At 37.8% G+C, this 17,849-nt stretch overlaps 1 protein-coding gene across 11 annotated transcripts in view; it reads right to left on the bottom strand.

Moving 5' to 3' along the window:
• STXBP5L (syntaxin binding protein 5L) overlaps positions 1-17,849 on the bottom strand; it is a 201,006-nt gene that overhangs the window by 21,058 nt on the left and 162,099 nt on the right. For 7 of the 11 annotated variants that reach the window (XM_065077508.1, XM_065077491.1, XM_065077525.1 and 4 more), the window contains one exon: positions 1,036-1,206. The exons of 2 other annotated variants lie outside the window; for them this stretch is intronic. In XM_065077508.1, the coding sequence (XP_064933580.1) occupies positions 1,036-1,206 (171 nt within the window). Of the gene's footprint in view, positions 1-1,035; positions 1,207-13,849; positions 13,901-17,849 lie in introns of all 11 variants that reach the window. 2 more of the 11 variants (XM_065077498.1, XM_065077533.1) reach the window with 1 other exon arrangement.

Genomic DNA, 17,849 nt, shown 5'->3' with positions numbered 1-17,849 from the left:
CTGATTAAAATTAAAACCTAGATTTCCATTTGAACAATTAACTATTTTATTATTAAAATATTAAACCCTATCATTTCTGTTGTTCAAATATTATTAGTATTTTGCCTATTACTAAAATTGAACACAACCAACACTACAGATCTATACAATTTATTTTGATGCTATGCTTTTTCAGTTTTTAATAAACTGAAGCTTTTCTGTGTGGACAATCCATTGTCCTATTGCAGGAATGTGGGGAAGCCGAAAGCCTGGGACACATGAGTCAAGGACACCAACAGCATAGTGGGAACACTATCAAGACTGAAGAAAAACACATCAGTTGAAAGCTTCTGCCTAAATGATCTGCAGTGAAATAGCCGGCACTGCCGAAATGAAAACTGACTTATTCTAAGTTTTAAGTGCAATGTGTTGCCACGACTGGTCCACTTTGTATCTCCCAGTTTTGTTGAAACTCTGCATTCAGGTAGATGAAGATTTGAAGACTTGTTTCAAGCATTAAAGCAAGAGGCTTATTATAAATAGAAAAAAAAAAGATTAGATTGTGGCCTATAGTTTTACCATAAATGGTGGCCACGGATTGTGGAATTTATTATAAAGTCTTCAGTACCAATAAATAAATAAATGTGCATGTGCAAAGCCTGAACTCACATTCTAAAAATATCTTACTCATTTTCGGGCTTGATAAGTAGAGACAATGAGAGCTTAAAACGTTAGAGCTACTAGCTGTCACAGTAACTGTACATAAGCTGCTATGAACAATCGCTTTTCCAGAACAAAGCACCTGGATCCACATAGGCAAGGGGATGGCTGTAAGAGTTGGGTGAGGTTCAGCATACCACATCCCTAGGCAGCGCAGAGCTCAGGAGCAGGCTTGTTAGTAACAACACTAACACACAGGGGTTGTTCTACTTCTAAACAGTCAGCTGAAGGCAGCAGTTCAGGGCAGTGACTAGGACAAGGACCATGCTAAAGTTATTTGCTTTCACACCTGGTGAGGAATTCACAATACCTAGCAAAACATTCATTGCCACCCACCTTCTGTGGTGACTGGGAGAGAAATCTCCATGCAGGCTGCAGACTGTGCTTTTCTGAAGGGGGGCCGCCCAGGCCCCCGGCGGTTTGCCTTTGAGACGTCTGCGCTGGAAAGTCGCTTTCCTGAACTGCAGCTCTGGGACGTGGGACTTGTACAGTGACCGTTCACGTGATCTGGAAAGTGAACGCAAGAAGTGCTAAGTAAAGTGCCAGCTCCTGAAATTCAGGATGGAGGAGAGATGTACATTCTGATATTTAAGAATGGGTTAAATAAAATCTGCTGAGAATAGCTACTTATTTGTTTCATCAGCCCAGCATGTATATGTAGGAATAACTCACCATATCTTTAAGGTATACTTGAAAAAAAAACACAAGGGACATAGAACTCGTACATGTTATTATAGCTCCAGATCCCACAGCATTTTGTTGACCTATCTGAAGAGGCAATTAATCAAGCTACTGCTGGTAACACTGTCATTCCTGATGTTGTGTCTCCTAGCAGATACCAAATAAATTCAAAAACTATCTTTCCTTTTTGCTCTCACAGAGAACTGCATGTGTCATTTACTACAGGACAGGACTTAAAGCTAGACATCTTCCCCACCTGTCTCAAAGCTGCATGAGACAGGCATCTAACTGCCACTATTTGGGATAATTACAAAACTGGCCATAATATTGGTAAGTGGTTTTTTTTGTTTTTCTTTACATACCATATAGATTTTATTGCTAAGCAAACTGACTTCTGAACAATTGATTTGTCTGCCACAGATCTAAAGATGTGAGGCTGAGTCCTTGGACCCCTGCTAGTGGCTGTGGTCAACCAGCACAGCATGTGCTGCGGTCTGATGGGGTGAGAAACAAAACACAGCTGCTTGAAACTCTGTTCTTCGTTATGGGCAACCAGTCTTTAAATCACAACAGTCCACTGATGCAGGCTCGACTATAAAACATTCATGTGATATTTTTCTTCCTCTCATGTTGGGTAAGACAATATGAGAAGAATTACTGAATATGATTTTCCCCTCAACATATGAAGGGATACACACCAAGGTATAACTGAATTATTTTTAGTCAGCAGATAATTCATACGTACTAATTTAAGTAAACAGCATGTAATAAACATAATAAAAATTCAGATTTATGTATGTAGCACACTGAATATTTATTTTCAAAAGAAGCTCGATGGAAGCTCAGTACTACAGGTATGACAAACTTGGAGTTTCTGCCTTCATTTTAAATGCAGCTTATTTATATCTGAGAATTAGTCTTTAAGATTCTGTATATAAGTATCATATTCCATTAACTCTTTGATTTGTATTATATCCAAGGAAAAAAATGCATGTTAGTATACCAACATAAATTTATTTTTCGTTTACCATACCATGATAGCTCCACTGTGCATGATGAAACACTATTTCTATATTCAGATGATAAAACAGATTCTATACTGAATACAGAATATTATATGTAGTCTTCTAATGTGTAAGTTATGCCCTTTCCATGGTAAAGTGGTTCAGTCTTCATGACCAAAATTGGAAAGAATTGTTCAGAATTGTAGTTTAGAAAGCAATTTAGTATCTGTACTGCATAATGAGACAGCTCTGTAGGAGACACAACTTTCATGATTCTTATAATGTTTCTTAATACATAGCTATTAACAGAGCTAACAGCAGATATAAAATCGACGTGGATGATTCATTCGACTTATAGTTAGGTAATGTTCCAAAATATGCTGGAACTATTAATATAGTTCAGTAGAAATTCCTTTGAGACAGGGGGCTTTGTTCAAGGGCACAGGCTGTTCAACCTCAGCAACAGACACATCCTCATCCAGCTGCTTCCTTTCTTCAAAACTCAGTTTGTGTGAAGGAGTTTCAGCATGATATCTAATTATCTCCAGGGGGATCCTAGGAAGTGGTGAGGAACATAACAGAGTAAAGAAGAATCATGTTCTATAGAAACATCAAAAACTCTAGTGAGTCCCCTTCCCTGCACATTGTACAGAATGGGCACAATTCACCTAAACTCCTATTCACTACGCCAAATTATAAGACAAATGCTGCTGTGTTTCTCTTGCTTGTCTCAGTTACCTTCAAAGGCCCAAATTAGACACCACCACCAAAAAATCAATAGGATCTGGGCACCTAAATCCCTTTAGCTGCTTTGACAATGCCTTTCCAAATAAGCAAAGCCAGTTTCTGTGCAGACAAAAAATCAGAGCTCATCCTAGAAGCTGCAGGCATATCCCTTCCAGTACTGAAGCTGGTGAAAATTCAGTGCGTGCTACAACAATGACTGCATTAGGGATTTTAGTGATCAGCTACACACTTTTCTGTGTATTAACACTGTTTTTCTGATTAGATCTGATTATCTTTTAAATGTATACAACAAGCAGCAATGCAGTTCTTCAACCTTAGTAAAAGAAAAAAGACAATGTACAAAGGGTAATATAGTTATGGGAAGGATGACTTCAACATTTTTGCTGAGCAGCCAGTAAGAATCAAGCACATAAAGACTGCTCAAATATATGAGAAAATCCCATGTTTATTTAAAATTATTTTCTCATGTTTTTTACAGTACAAGCTCAGTGATATAAAACGTTTCTGAAGAAAGGTTATGTATTATTTAAGAAATTGTTCCTTACCACATAGTCTGAAAATAATTGAAGCATGCAAGAAAAGTGATATGATAAAAACAATACTAGTTTCTTACAGTGTACTTTCTAAGTGAGACTGTGAGGATGTCCATGCTACCACCCTTTGCCAAAATGACTGCAATGATTTATTAGCCGAGACCCGACTCACCTGATCCTCCTTTGCCATGACCAATGTCTTCCAATCATCCCAAAGAACACAGAGAGGAGCATTGTAAAAACCTGGCTTTTTTTTTCCCAGCTTTGTTTGATTTGTAAGGAAGAACAACATTTTAACTTTTTTTCCTTGCTGGCTTACTGTTTTTGTCACACAGTCACCAGGGCTTTTCTCATACCAGAAATATTAGTTGATACTGAGCACCAGCTGATATCGGAGACATTAACACCAGCACATCAGAAGCAGAGCATGGATTGCTCTGTGCTGTTGATGCAATAGTGCAACACCTCCTAATTCTGTCTTTTTCTGAAGAAGGCAGAGAATAGCTGCTCGGGGAGAAAGCACTGCACAGAAAGTCCCCTTCTCTTTCCTACCCTTTTCCACCACTGCATTTGCCGTCACCTCCTGTCCCTTCCCACAGGTGCCGCTGCCCGTGAGGCCAAGGGAATTTGCAAGATATGCTCTAGCACTCCTAGATTCCAGCAGTGTGTTCAAGAATTAATAATTCACCACATTTGGACACGCTGGCTCAGCAGAGCTTACCCTTGAAGCAGTCTCCAGACTGTGTTGCAGCCATCCCACCATACCAGGACAGCAGCCTTTCCTCCTGTTTGTGGATAGCGAACTAAGTAGCCAGGGCTCATTTTGTAGCTATTCCATTCATTAATTTCAAAATGTAAGGCTCATGCAAGCCGTTGTAAGTAATCATAGCTACATTAGTCCATTTCATACTGACTTAGCTCCACCGATTTAATAAAGCAGATAGTAACAAACTGTACCTAAGATGTATTAAAATATATAAAAGATAAGTTCATGACATAAAGTTCTCTAATGTTCTCTGTGTGCTTCTCCTACAGTGCAGGTTTGCCTTTGTCTGGGGTCATGGCGTTACCCATATGAATTAAAAATGCTTCAGCTATCCCTCTTACCAAACAGTAGTACTATCCACTGCAGTGTACACCCCAAAACCCACTTAAAAAAGAAACAGAATTGTGCTGGATAGAAGGCCATTGTGTCACAAGAAATACCAGTGAGATGATGAGATTAAGAAGAACTGAAGAAGTAAGATTAGTCACTGTGAACTTGATGAAAGTACTGAGAGATAACTTCTGAGAGATGCAATGTGCAACATGACAGCAGCAAGCCTGCTGGAGAGCCTCAAATTTACTCTATTTTTTTTTGAGAAGTATTACACAAACAGAAAGCGTATTGTATATAAACATGCTGATTTTAGTTTACTCACAGTAACATGTATATGTTACACAACCTGCCTTGTCATACAACTCTTTTAAACTAGTTGGTGGCCTCTCCAGAAAGCAAAAGGAACCAACGATTTACCAGTGAAAATCTGAACCCTTGTTATAAACCAAATGTATTAAAACTGTCAGTAAGAAAGGAGAAACAAATATTTGCAGTTGCTGTCTAGAAAGTTGTGTTTCACTAGACATAGCAAATAAAGTAAAAAATAAGATCAACCACTTTTTTCCAGTTCTAACAAAGTGATAAATTCACACAGAAAAACTAGCTGAATGACAGTCCTTACCAATGATGTGAGAGAGATTGAGAACAAAGGAATTTAAATATGACTAATTGGAAGCATTATAATATCATCCTAAGTTATAAGGAAGTAATCAGTAAAAGAGCAGGCAAGAGGACCAGAGAGAGAGATGTTTTAGTATGGAACAAAAAGAACCTAAATAATGAGTCCCAGAGAATCTCCTCAGCAAATGTTAAGGAATGTTAAAGGCAGGACAAGTCCATCTCTTTTGACTTTTATTTGTGTATTATCAACAGATTAGATTTTGGGAAATAATTATGGGCATGACTAACCTTTTTTTTTTTCTTTACACAGCAAAGAGATGCACTTTTAAATCAAGAACAGAAGAGATCTCATAACTGTACAAATGGCCTGAAAAACAGTCTCGGGTTTGCAAGTAAAATAACCAAAACTTGTGTACAAGTAGTGTGATCATTCATCAGCAAGAATACAGACTGACCCCTTAAACTTCTAAGAAATTATTCCTAAAAGAAAATCCCTTACAAAGTCAGGATGATAATCTTATCTTGGTGCAATTCTGTCAGCCAGGCAGGAGAGGAGGTGTGAGTGCTCGCAGAACAGGGCAGTACAGATGTACTGTCAGCAAAATTGTATGTTTACCATCATGTCTTTGTTAGTTTGAAGAGGAGGGATTAATTGCACTATTGACATACTTCTAGTACATTTAGGTCCACACTAAGGGTATAATGTGCTGTCATTGTAATATACTGCCTGTGTAATATAATGCTATTCTGACTATGGTAATGATCTCCTATCATGCACTTGATCCTAAGATCAGGTTTTTGAGAGGAGGGTGAAGAGATTTATTTTTCAGAGAAATAAAATACTATGAAGTGGCTGAACACGTTAAGTGTGCTGTCACTGACAGAGCCCCCTTTAAAACTAGTATTTTTGCCTGCAATTATGAACAATAAAACCAAAATACAAAATAAACACCATCCAAAAGACAAACACTAGGAATATAGTACTGTATGTCATAACAACACCTCTACATTATTATATCTGAAAAACCAAACCTGGCAGTGAAAAATCTAAAAAGAAATCTAGCTTTGTTCTCTGACAACAGTGGGAAAATTTTGGACTACTTGGATCTAACTCTGCCCCTCATATTCCTGTGCTGAATTTCTAGTGATCATAGAACACCACGCTACTGGACTGACTGCATCAAAATGTACACGTCACTTAGTGTGCCTCAAGAGAATGACGTAACATAAATTGTTGCTATGCTTTGTGCAATAAGCAGGAAAACACAGACAGAAACCTTGATTCAATTCTGAAACACAAGCATGAAACATGATACCCCCTGAGCTGCACAGAGGACAACACTGAAAGCAGAGTGGATGAACCACAAGACCACAATGGCTATCAACAGTTATTCCTGGGCACCCCTTGTTAGTAACACTGCACCTGCATTTTCAAGATGGAAAAATCTGGGTTTAATGCTTTGTTTTTGAAAATGAGAAATTCTTCAAAGAGGTTAGACGGGAAACATTTTTTTTAAGTTGAACATGACAAAAATAAAGTGTGACACATATGAGCTGGAGACTTTCTAAACAAAACTCTACCTTTCCATCTGAAATGAATAAACAAAACGTAAGATAATTGTAACAAGTGTTTGTAGTCTATTCTAACCAGATTCTTTGAAAGATTCTTTCCCTGATTAAAAAAAAATAAAAGAAAATGTTGTTTTTAACTAGAAGTAAGAATGTCTGAAATAATTGAGCTAGCACCACTTCACAGGGGCTAACATATATATAACTTGCTTGCAAATACTCAATAGAGAAAGGCACAGACATGGTCAAATACAACATTCCAAATATAATTAAGTTTACAAATAATTTTTATGCAGCAATCAAACAATTCTAAAAAAAAAAAAAAAAAAAAAATCAAAATTTTTCCAAACTTGTTAACATTATGCATTGTAGGTTTTTGATAGACTTCATGTCAGGTTATTGTAGTAAACAAACTAGTAACAGTTATTTTAATGTTGCAAAACCAGATTTCATAGTTGATAACTTCTGACTCAGAGTTCATATTTATACTTCTTCTGTTATCACTTTGTTGTCAAAATAACTATACATGGAAAATTATTAGTTTCTAAATACTCTGCTGCTTGTACATGTACACAGAGATCAGTTACTAAGACTGTGGATGTTGCTCTAAGTCCAAACAAGGTGAAAGGACCACCTCTCCCATGCCCAAGCCTCTGGCTGCAGGTGACAGTGTGTGTGAGAGCTCAGTTCCCACCCAAGTCACTTACTGTAGAGACCCTCTGCATCCAGGTAGGTCTGGTAAATCTCTGTGTAGCCCCAGATTTTGACTGCTGGACAGTATTACAACCTGAGAAGCATACAGAGACCACCGAATGGAGGAATACTACATATATATTTGCATTGCTTGAAAAGAGCAGAAGATTTCCTACCTTTGAGAGTCCTCAGTAAGGAACTTTAAGTAAAAATAGAGAATTTAGGAACAGCGAATATCTATTACATTGTGAGCCTAACAGTTGCATATCATTTTGTTATTATCAACTCTTAAATGTATGATGATCTTTACTGCTTGTTTTGTTGTTTCAGCTAGCAAATTTTACTACTTTAACTACGTGACTACATTTAACTGTATCAGCTATAAACATTTTAGTTATGATACAATTTTGATAATTTTAAGCACTTACCTTTCTTTTAAACTACTCGCTTGTTAAATCTCCCATATAGATTTTTTTTTTTTCCTTATTTTAGTCTGGAAGCATTAAAAGTGAGAACACAGCCCCTTTTCTGCATTTGAAATAGAACCACACAGTACATGCCTATTATGCTGTAATAGTTGGGAATTAACCTACTGATGAGCTCATGTTGCTTTTTTTTTTTTTTCAATTCTGGTTATTTGGACTGGCAGGGTGCTAATATACCCACAAAGATAGGTTCACTTTTAAACACGTTTGACCAGAACCTTCTCTTATTTAATTAAGGAATAAACTGGTGCTGTCATACACCTGACCATCAGCAGATGAAAGAGACTTTGGTCTAGTAGTGTCCTAGCTACAGAATGCCAAAATCCAAACCTGAAAATATGGAACTGCAGAGAGGCCAAATGCTTCAAATCATTTCTGTAAAAGCGAAAGCCTTCAGTCCAATCCACAATACTTTTCATTTTAATAATGATGAAACTTGCGGCAAAAAAGGCAAACTGCATCCTCCACTGAATCAGCGAGAGCACAGGCTGCAGCTCAAGTCCTGTGCTCAGTTTTGTGTTCTCTGTTACAAATAAAATATTGACATCCAGGCAGGAGTTCAGCAGGGGTCCGCCAAGCTGGTAAGGGACTTGGTACACATGATATAAAAGGAGAGGCTGAAAACCGTGGTGCGTTGGTGTTTTGTTTTGTTTTCCGACCTTAAGACGAGAAGACTCCGGGGAGACCTTATTGCTGTCTGCAACTACCTGATCTGAGTATACAGGGAAGACAGAGCCAGACACTTCTCAGAGTTGCACAGTGATCAGATGAGAGGCAAAGGACACAACTTGGAATGTGGGAAATTCTGCTTAGATGTTAGGAAAAACCTTTTTCCTTTGTGGATGATGAAATACTAGAAGAGGTCACCCAGAGGAGTTGTGGATCCCCTGTCCTTGGAGGCATTTGAGACTCAGATAGACATCGCCCTGACCTACCTGGTCTACCTAGACCTGCTTTGAGCAGGGTGATGGCCTAGACAACCTCTAGAGGTCCCTTCCAACTTTAATTATGGTATGATTCTAACTACAAGCAGAGTTCAAATGATTCCTCATTTCAGTTGGTATTTTCAGACTGAAAAGTAAACAGAAATTACTCTTCTGGAAGGAGACACACACTGGACAGTCCATAAAATCCTTTGCACGTAAAAATACATATAATTTTCAATGTATATTGCCGAGTAATTCAAGAATAGGATTGTTAAAGTTGGATGTCTGAATTGCCTTTTCTAAAAATGTCAGAGCAAGAAGGAAAGCAACTCATATAATTTCAAATCTTCTGAAATGTTCTTTGGCATTGTAAACAGAATTACAGACCAAGAGCCAGAAAAACTAGTACAGAATGCTCCACTTAAAATCTACCAGTTTGTCCAATGCAGCAGTAAGCAAAAGCAGATTAAAAGCTTCAAAATTCTGCCAGTGCCTGATGTCTGCTGTATGCTACTTTGACAGGGTAAACGAAGAACTGCTGTAACCCTTCTGCTCATCCTTAAAATAAAAATGAGGCATTTTTTTACAATATGTGGGTGACAGTTCCCTTGCAATGAACTACAAAGGCATTGAATGGTGGATGATTTCTTATTATAATTCCATTATGATATATACAAAACTTTAAGGAAAGAAAAACATTCCACAAACCTTGTTCAAAATGGACAAAATGGAATACAGGGTAGTAACCAAAGCTCCTTTGTCTGACCCCTACAATTGTGTTTTATGAAAGCAAATTTCAGAATTAAAGTTTTGGGCCTCTGCATCAGAAGACATTTCTCAAATCCTTGAAAAAACTGATCTTATTTTGTACTTCATTTAGTTTTTCATTGCTGTTTAAAATGTGAGACATTAACTCTGACCTGGTAAAGAAATCATTCACTGCTTATAAATATCTGCAGAAAGTATAGGAAATTATAGTCACCTTTTGAAGGTCACAGCTTAGCAAGAGGAAACAAAAGATGTCTGTGTCTATTTGCATTTTCTTTTGTTCTTTGACTATTAAAGTCTATGTGATAGCATAAATACCTACAGTGAAGCCATCCGATCATAGAAATCAAATAAAAATTAGCAGTTACCAAGTATCTCCATCAATAGTTTGGACTTCTGTCTAGCTCCCTGTGATCACCTGTAAACTTTGTCAGCTTTTAATGAAATGAGCAGAAATACTTCCTAAAATAAAAATACAAGCTGATGCTTAAAGTGGCTGGTGAAGCAAAATTAGAAAACCCTTACATAAAAGCAGTTGTGTATGTCTGGATACATTCCAGATTCTCCCCTTGATTAAATTATATTAGGATTATCCCAATTATTCATTTCACTGCAACAGTGCATGGAGATGTAGACGGTATTTTCAGGAAACGTTGAGAAGAAGCATAAGGATTCAAAAACAAAGGTAATATCATTCAGAGCTGCCTCTGAAGGACCATAGGGAAACTGAGCAGTACATGCAGTGTTACATCTTCCTTCTGGGCAACTCAAATAAACATTGGGTTACTATGAACTGCAGGAGATAAAACTGTCAAAAAGTTTCAATATATCCCCACATATGGCATATTCTCACATTTCTGTGTGGAGATACGGCATCCAGAGGTGACAAGTTCAGCCAAGATAGATAATAATGACTACATCAGAATAAAATGATGCTGAGGTCAACTAAATTATGAATCACACAAGGGTCAAAACGGAGTCCCAAAGTACATTTAAGTCATGAAAATCCTGACAAGGTTTAAGTAGAACACCTTCAGTTATCAGATCACACATTATTCCCTCAAATGCTAACAAACTACTCCCCAAGCAATTCTCAGTACTGCCAGTGCTTCCACCTGAAAGAGATTTAACTTCTATTTAACCTCTACTATTACAATTCAAAGCAATGTGAAAGCAAGGACACTACATGAGCCAGATCCTAAGAGGGGAGCAGAACTGTAAGCTGCCAAGTGCTAATGTATTTCCCAATTAGCTGCAGTGGGTGCTGAGTTTAGGTGATGTATCAGCACTCTATGAAACGCTACAAGCCAGAGCCAATGGGATAGATGTACCTTATCTTGTCATTCGAAAACAGTGGCCTGAATATCTTTAAAAGAAGTGTGGGCCAGAGAGTATTGTTATTCCCTGGATATTCAGGCTATGGGTGCAATCTTAAGGCAACAGCTGAACAGCATCTCTAAGAGCTCTGCCAGTGTATCCAGGACATTTTAGGAGCAGAAGTACATGAAATGCAGACATTATTCTTCACCTTTTTCAGGAACTCTCATTTAAATTTAGCTCCTTACACAAAGAAAGAGAAGCTTTTTCCAGCCTTTTGTAAAACTAAGCAAGCTACAGTTCAGCACAGTTTTAATGGCTAGAATAATTAACAAGAATCTTCTGCCCTTCTAAGACAGTCAAAAAAGAGAACTGAAACAAGGTTTTTCTATTTTGTTTCAGGTTTATGTTTTTAAACCTTCCCCTGCAGTTGCTTAGCCATCAGTATCCGCCAGCTTATACACTGAATGCTGCTTTTATATGCTTCATCCTTAGCCATCCACCAGGCTTCTTGGTTACATGGGTAGGGAGTACCTGACAGCTGTGGCAGTAACAACAGAGTGCTTAAGAGGTGAGTTGATAATACTTCTCGCTGTGTGTGAGAAACTAGTTCCACTAGTTTCTGCACGATTTCGAAACAGACCTTCTTAGACCTTTTTTAGTTTATACTTGTTCTACCTTATTAAAAATAATGAGTACAGGTAAAGAGAGGAATGGTAGAAACACCACTATTTTGAAATCAAAATCACAGTCAGGATTATGCATTCCATTAATCTTCAAACTTCCCTACGTATGTCATGCCTTTAAGAAGGATCATCATGCTCCTAAGCTCTTAGGTTGAATTTGTTAAACTTTTACAGCTTTTGTTATGTACATAGTTGTCCTGCTTCCTAGGAGAACTGAAATAAGGGTTTTTTCTTTGTTTTATTTTTGTTTGTTTATTTAAAACAAACAAGACAAACTCCCAAACCAACCAAACAGAAAACCAAACACAAATTTGCCTTCAATTTATCAATATATTCTAGACAATGCTTACAATATTGTCCGGCTTCCAGCATGATTATAGGAAAGCTGACAGCAACACAGTTTTTTTTTTTCTCTGATATGCAACTTTTCTGTATTATACACTGTATTATTACACTTTGAGTTACTTTGATTAGTTTCTTGCATTTCTAAAAACCTATAAATCCAGTCTTTTAGACATTCAATTTATCTTTTTCTTCTGTTATGATTCAGGATCTAAATCTATTTTGACCTAAGTGTCCTTCAAGAATATATATGAATTATTAACTATTAACTAATATATAATAATTATAATTATTAATAATATTATACAAATAATACAAAAAGTCTCACCTGCAGAATATGGACTCCTGCCTTAGGTCCTACGATATGGCTATTTTGATACTTTAACTATTCACATTCCCTTTTTATAGTTGCCCATTTATTCAGTGATAAATATTAATTTTACAGAGGTCTACAGGTGCTTATATCACTCCTTCTACCTTTTTTGATTATTATGAGTTTTACAGTATTCCACTCCCCATTTTATTTTGGTGGATTCCTACATTCCTAATTTCTCAAACATCACTGTTCATGATGGAGTAAGTTATTTCAACTAAATCACTCTGTATGCTGAAATCTGCAGAGTCTGGATTGACTTTCCCAATAATTTTTCAACATTTATTTACTTAATCTTTATCAAGAGCTATTAGCAGTTTTCTAAGTTCCTCGGTCATTTATAATGTGGAAGACATATTTATTCCCCCAACTTTTGCCTTGGGGAACAGTGCTATAGTGCTTAATACTTGCACATGATTCATAGTGACAGAAATTAAGTTCAGCTGCATTATGCAAGGATGTGATCCAACTTTAATTTCTATCTCTAAAAAGACACTCAAAGTAATGAGGCATGGCTACATGGTTTTTCAGTCATCTTACAAGAGAAACTTCCCATGAGAAACTAGAAACTCCTTGAGACTGAGACTGTTTAACAAGAATTAAAAAAAATCTTTTAAAACAACACATTCCAACTCAAATGCCACAAGCAATCCCCTTCATATGGATATTGAAGAGAGCATGATCTGCCCCAAATATTTTTACGTTATGAAAGGTGTTGAATTTTCATCTTAGGTTTTTTGAGAAGAAATTTCTGCTCTCACTATGCATTTCCACTAAAATATTAAAGAGGAATTGAGAAAAAAAACTGTGTACTTAACAGCCGGCTGAGGCAAGTCTCATGGAGGGAGGTGAGACACAAGTGACTGATTTCTGATCTGACTTCTCGGAAGTTCAAAGATGCCATAAAATATAGATGTTCAACCGTCATCACTGTTGTGGCACGGAATTTGTACATCAAATAAAGAAAATAAACTAGCACATGCACTGGGTGTTATAGGCAGAGATAAACAACACTGACAACCAGTTATAATGGCTCAAGTGTTTAAAAAGTTCTGAAGCATTTTCATAATAAAGTATTACACACGCAGTGTGTAACGACTGGCAAAATATGTCCACATGAAATAAATGAATATTAAGCAAAATGCTGAGAGCTGCCAACAGAACTGTATGGGTTAATAGGTGGTTTTTAGAAAGCCTTTTCAGACAAAGCCTCTGAGGTTATTGTGTTATCTCATGGATCAGTTGGTAAAATGTTTTGCCAATGAATGTAAGGAAGTTTAAAGCTGTTGGCTTTTGCCTACCGTACCAAGATCAGTCTTAAGATCTGTTGGCAGACTTAACTTTCTTGATCCTTTAACTGAAACAACAGAAAAAGGAGAAAGGCAGTTGTTAATAAGTAAGAAAGAAAAGGGAGTGAGGGAAAACAACATGCCATCTTCTGGTTAATACCATGTTGCAAATTTGTAGTACTTTTTAAAATCAGCATATAAAGGCAGAATTATGGTTTAAATATTTTCACGTACACCATTCAGCAAAATAAATGTAACTGAACAAAGAAGCATTGGATGAAACATTACTCCAGCGCTCAAGAAGCGAATGGTGCTTTACACAGCTTTGGCTGTGTGCTGCAATATCTTACCTTGTGATAACAGGAATGATAAAAAAAAACAACCCACAAGTGAGATTAAGGCAAATATTGCAAATGCTGCTTAGGCAGCATAACACAAATATTGAAACACCTGGAAACCAATTTAATAAGAGGGTGCAATGAAATTGTGACTTCTGATGACGTCATACCTTAAGATATAATTTGAAAAAGAGAGGGCATATTGTACAGATAATGGAGACAGAATACACTATTGTAATAGTATGGAAAGGAAGACATTGCACAGAAACAAAATACAGCAGCTTCAGGATACCAGATATCTAGACATCAAAATATTGTACTCCATTTACTGAAGATTTAATTATCTGTTGTGTTCCAATAATGCAACAAAACTATGATTTTGCTTCTGTTCAAAAATGTTTTCATTTCCTTACACATGAGCACATTTTTAAACAATGAACACCAGAGAACTGAAATGAAGCATGTCTTGTAGCAGTCGAAATGGCATTAAATTTTACGCCTTAAGAAATCTTTTATTAATTATTGAGAAGACTTAATTTTCAATTTGATTATTTCACTTTGCATTCATTCAGTATTTTCTCACATTTTTTTCTGGCTTTTACCCTTACCCATACCATCTGTTACTAGAAGTGAACCATGAAGTATTTGTCAGCCAACTATTATATTTCTGAAGAAAGGCCCACATGGTAAGTATTACAGCTAGAGGAACAGTGGGAGATATTAATATAAGGAACGTGCCCTTCATAATTTCTATTTAATAAGCTTTTAGGTCAGAAGGATGCCCAGAACAGCCACTTACCATTTCAAGCCACAGAGCCCCTGTAAAGAAATTCTGTTGCATTCTTTTGCAGTGTCATAATCTACAAAGCCTACAATGTGGCAAAAAAATATTTCAGCTGGCACCTGTGTTGGATGTTTTTCTTCCTTTTTTCAGGGAAATGCAGGAGAGCCCTTCAGGCTCTTGGGCAACACTTTGTTAACAGTAGAACCAGCATAGCCCTCCCAGTAACCAATTTCTAGCTCTCACTTTAACTGGATGCTTTAGGACAAGGAGGAGAGATCTCTTCAGATAATTCCAGCATCAAAATATACATCACTAGCACTACTACATGAAAAGTCTCTCATTTGGATATCAATTGTTAGGCTCCTATATCCATTTTAGGCACTCACATGAAGGGTAGCTTGATTTTCAGAACAGCCTTTTATAAACATTTCATTTATCTGAGCAGCTGTGATACACTCTTTCAAGCTGTGAATGGAAGGATACTGCTCCAGAAAAACAGTGCTGTGCTATAGAGCAAGAAGCACACTTGGCATATAATCACCTTTAAAGGAAAGTATGACATCTGGCCCAACCAGCCCTCTGAAAAGGATTACCAAGTTCCTAAGCAAGGCTGTAAGACACATTACTAACAAACTAGGATCTAGATCAGGATATTTAGGAGTTGGACTCAATGGTCCTTGTGAGTGCCTTCCAATTCAGGACACTCTGTTATTTCAGAGCTATAAAAACTAGCTGCATTTGACACCAAGGAGTTTCATCAGTGCTGTTATCACGGAGGCTTTGAGCTTTGCAAATTGGTGGTTTAACCTCTTCTATTTCTATGTTACAGGTGTTTCTGTATAACAGGAATTATATGTATTGTGTTATGTGCCACAGCTGTTCCCAAAGTGTGGTATATATGTCTGGTCTGCAAGACTGCAGAAATAGCTTTGTGTGCAGGCTCATATAGCACATGCAAAGTTTGCACTTTCTGATTGCTCTGAAGGAATCTAAATGAGCTTGATTTGGGAGCTGCCACAGCTGTGCACAGACAAAACAGACCATCCTTAAGGCTGCAAACTAACGGTCCCAGGATGCTGAAGCGACTGAGGATCAGAAAGAGAAGGACAATACAGTTGATAAATTGGTTTATGGGTATAGGGATAGAGCAGGGGACATGGTGAGTAGGAGGCTAAAAGACAAAGGAGATGCACAGCATGAGGAAATGAAGGAACAGAAGTTGAGGGAGCTGGGAGTTACTCCTGCCACAGTCTCCACAACCAAATTTGGAAATTTTTGACAAAGGACATAGCATAGACCACGGTCATTAGACATCTTTGAGGGTAAAAACAAAAGGAGGAGCTGATTGCTTTCATGCTTTAGTGTGATTAAAGCTGTGCAAATTACTTATTTTGGGGTAAAACTAAGATTTTGCCATTAAACTGATCAGAATGTGCATATTATTATGTAACCTATTTTTAGTACCTAAATCACGTATATTTTACTATCTCTACAACTATTATAAAGAAGGATTAGGCACATAAACCTATCTTGCTGAGAAAGAGCTTTTGAAAATGAGTTTAGTTTAAGAATGAAGTAGAGTATAAATGTTCAAGAGGCTAGCAGAGTTTGTTGCCATTGTTTGTTTGCATTCATGCTGAGGGCAGCAAGTAGAATTAGTAATGCCACAGTGCAAGGCAAGACAGCCCGTTTCCAAAAGAGCTTAGTGTGTAAACAGTCAAGTTACCCCACTGTGGGACAAGAAGGAGGCACAGAGTTAACAGGTGCAGTCTGGCAGTGAACTAAGCTAAGTGCCAGCTTTCCCAACCCAACAACTTCCCATCTCGTATCCTCATAGTTCCTATGGGTCTTTCAGTGAAAACACCAAGGCACAACCAACAAACGTATGTGCACTCGCAGCTATGACATTCAGTGTTGTGCTTCCATCAGCTGTCACAGCAGGACTGTAGTCAGATAATATCATATTATTCAAAATGAAGGTGACTTCATATGGTTCTTTTCCTATTTGGCAGCTTCTGCCTGTGTCATGGAATATCAGTCCCAGTCTCCTTCTGCTAAAACACAAATTTAAGACCCTAATATTTAGATACCCACTTGGACAAGGTACACAGTAAAGCTCTGGGTTGGTTGCTGTGGCTCAGAGCCAATATAGAGACAGTCCGCTTCCTTTGGTGGCCTCAGGCAGAGCACCCCAGGCAGCACTTTCCCCTGGGGAAACAACCTCTCAACCTTGCCCTGAGCTACAGCTGCTGCTGCATCACTGCCACTCCTGTGCCTGGCCATGGCCCTGCTGATCTGGCGCTGGACTCACGGACTGATATCCAGGCTGTGTTTGGCTCTGCTCCCTGGCGCAGCTCCTGTCTTCATGGTCCATAGGAGATGCTAGCCACTGTTGGTGAGCTCAGCCCAACTCAAACCCTGAGCCGTGCACCATGGGGTGCAAGTGGGCTACCCCCATTGCTGTCCCTGTGCCAAGGACCATGGTCCCAACCCAGATGCCCATTTCCTCCCCTCTGCCGGTTTACACTGCTCCATGTTCCTTGCTAATCCTGCCATATGCATCCTTTCTCAAGATCTTAAGCAAGCACAAATTCACTCAATCAGAAACCCCCTCGCATATCGGAAAAAGTAATAAAACGCACCTTGTATTCACAGTGCAGGAGCTAACCTCTCTTCAGTGATTTGCCTTCTGACTACTAAGCATTTTTTAAAATTTAATATAAATAAGTAGAAACTGTTATGCTGGCAGTGTTATCAATAATCAAGTTTCAAAATAAATTACAATCTCTGTTTTCCACACACACAAAATGTTTTGAAACATTTACTGTCTTGCTCGTTTACCACAACAATATAATTTTCAAACTGAGTCAATTCCCTACAGCTACTTTGCAGTTA

The sequence above is a fragment of the Columba livia genome, chromosome 1 (assembly GCF_036013475.1).
Source record: "Columba livia isolate bColLiv1 breed racing homer chromosome 1, bColLiv1.pat.W.v2, whole genome shotgun sequence".
Classification (NCBI taxonomy): domain Eukaryota; kingdom Metazoa; phylum Chordata; class Aves; order Columbiformes; family Columbidae; genus Columba; species Columba livia.
Note: the sequence above shows the minus strand (reverse complement) of the source record. Positions and strands in the feature narration are given on the sequence as shown.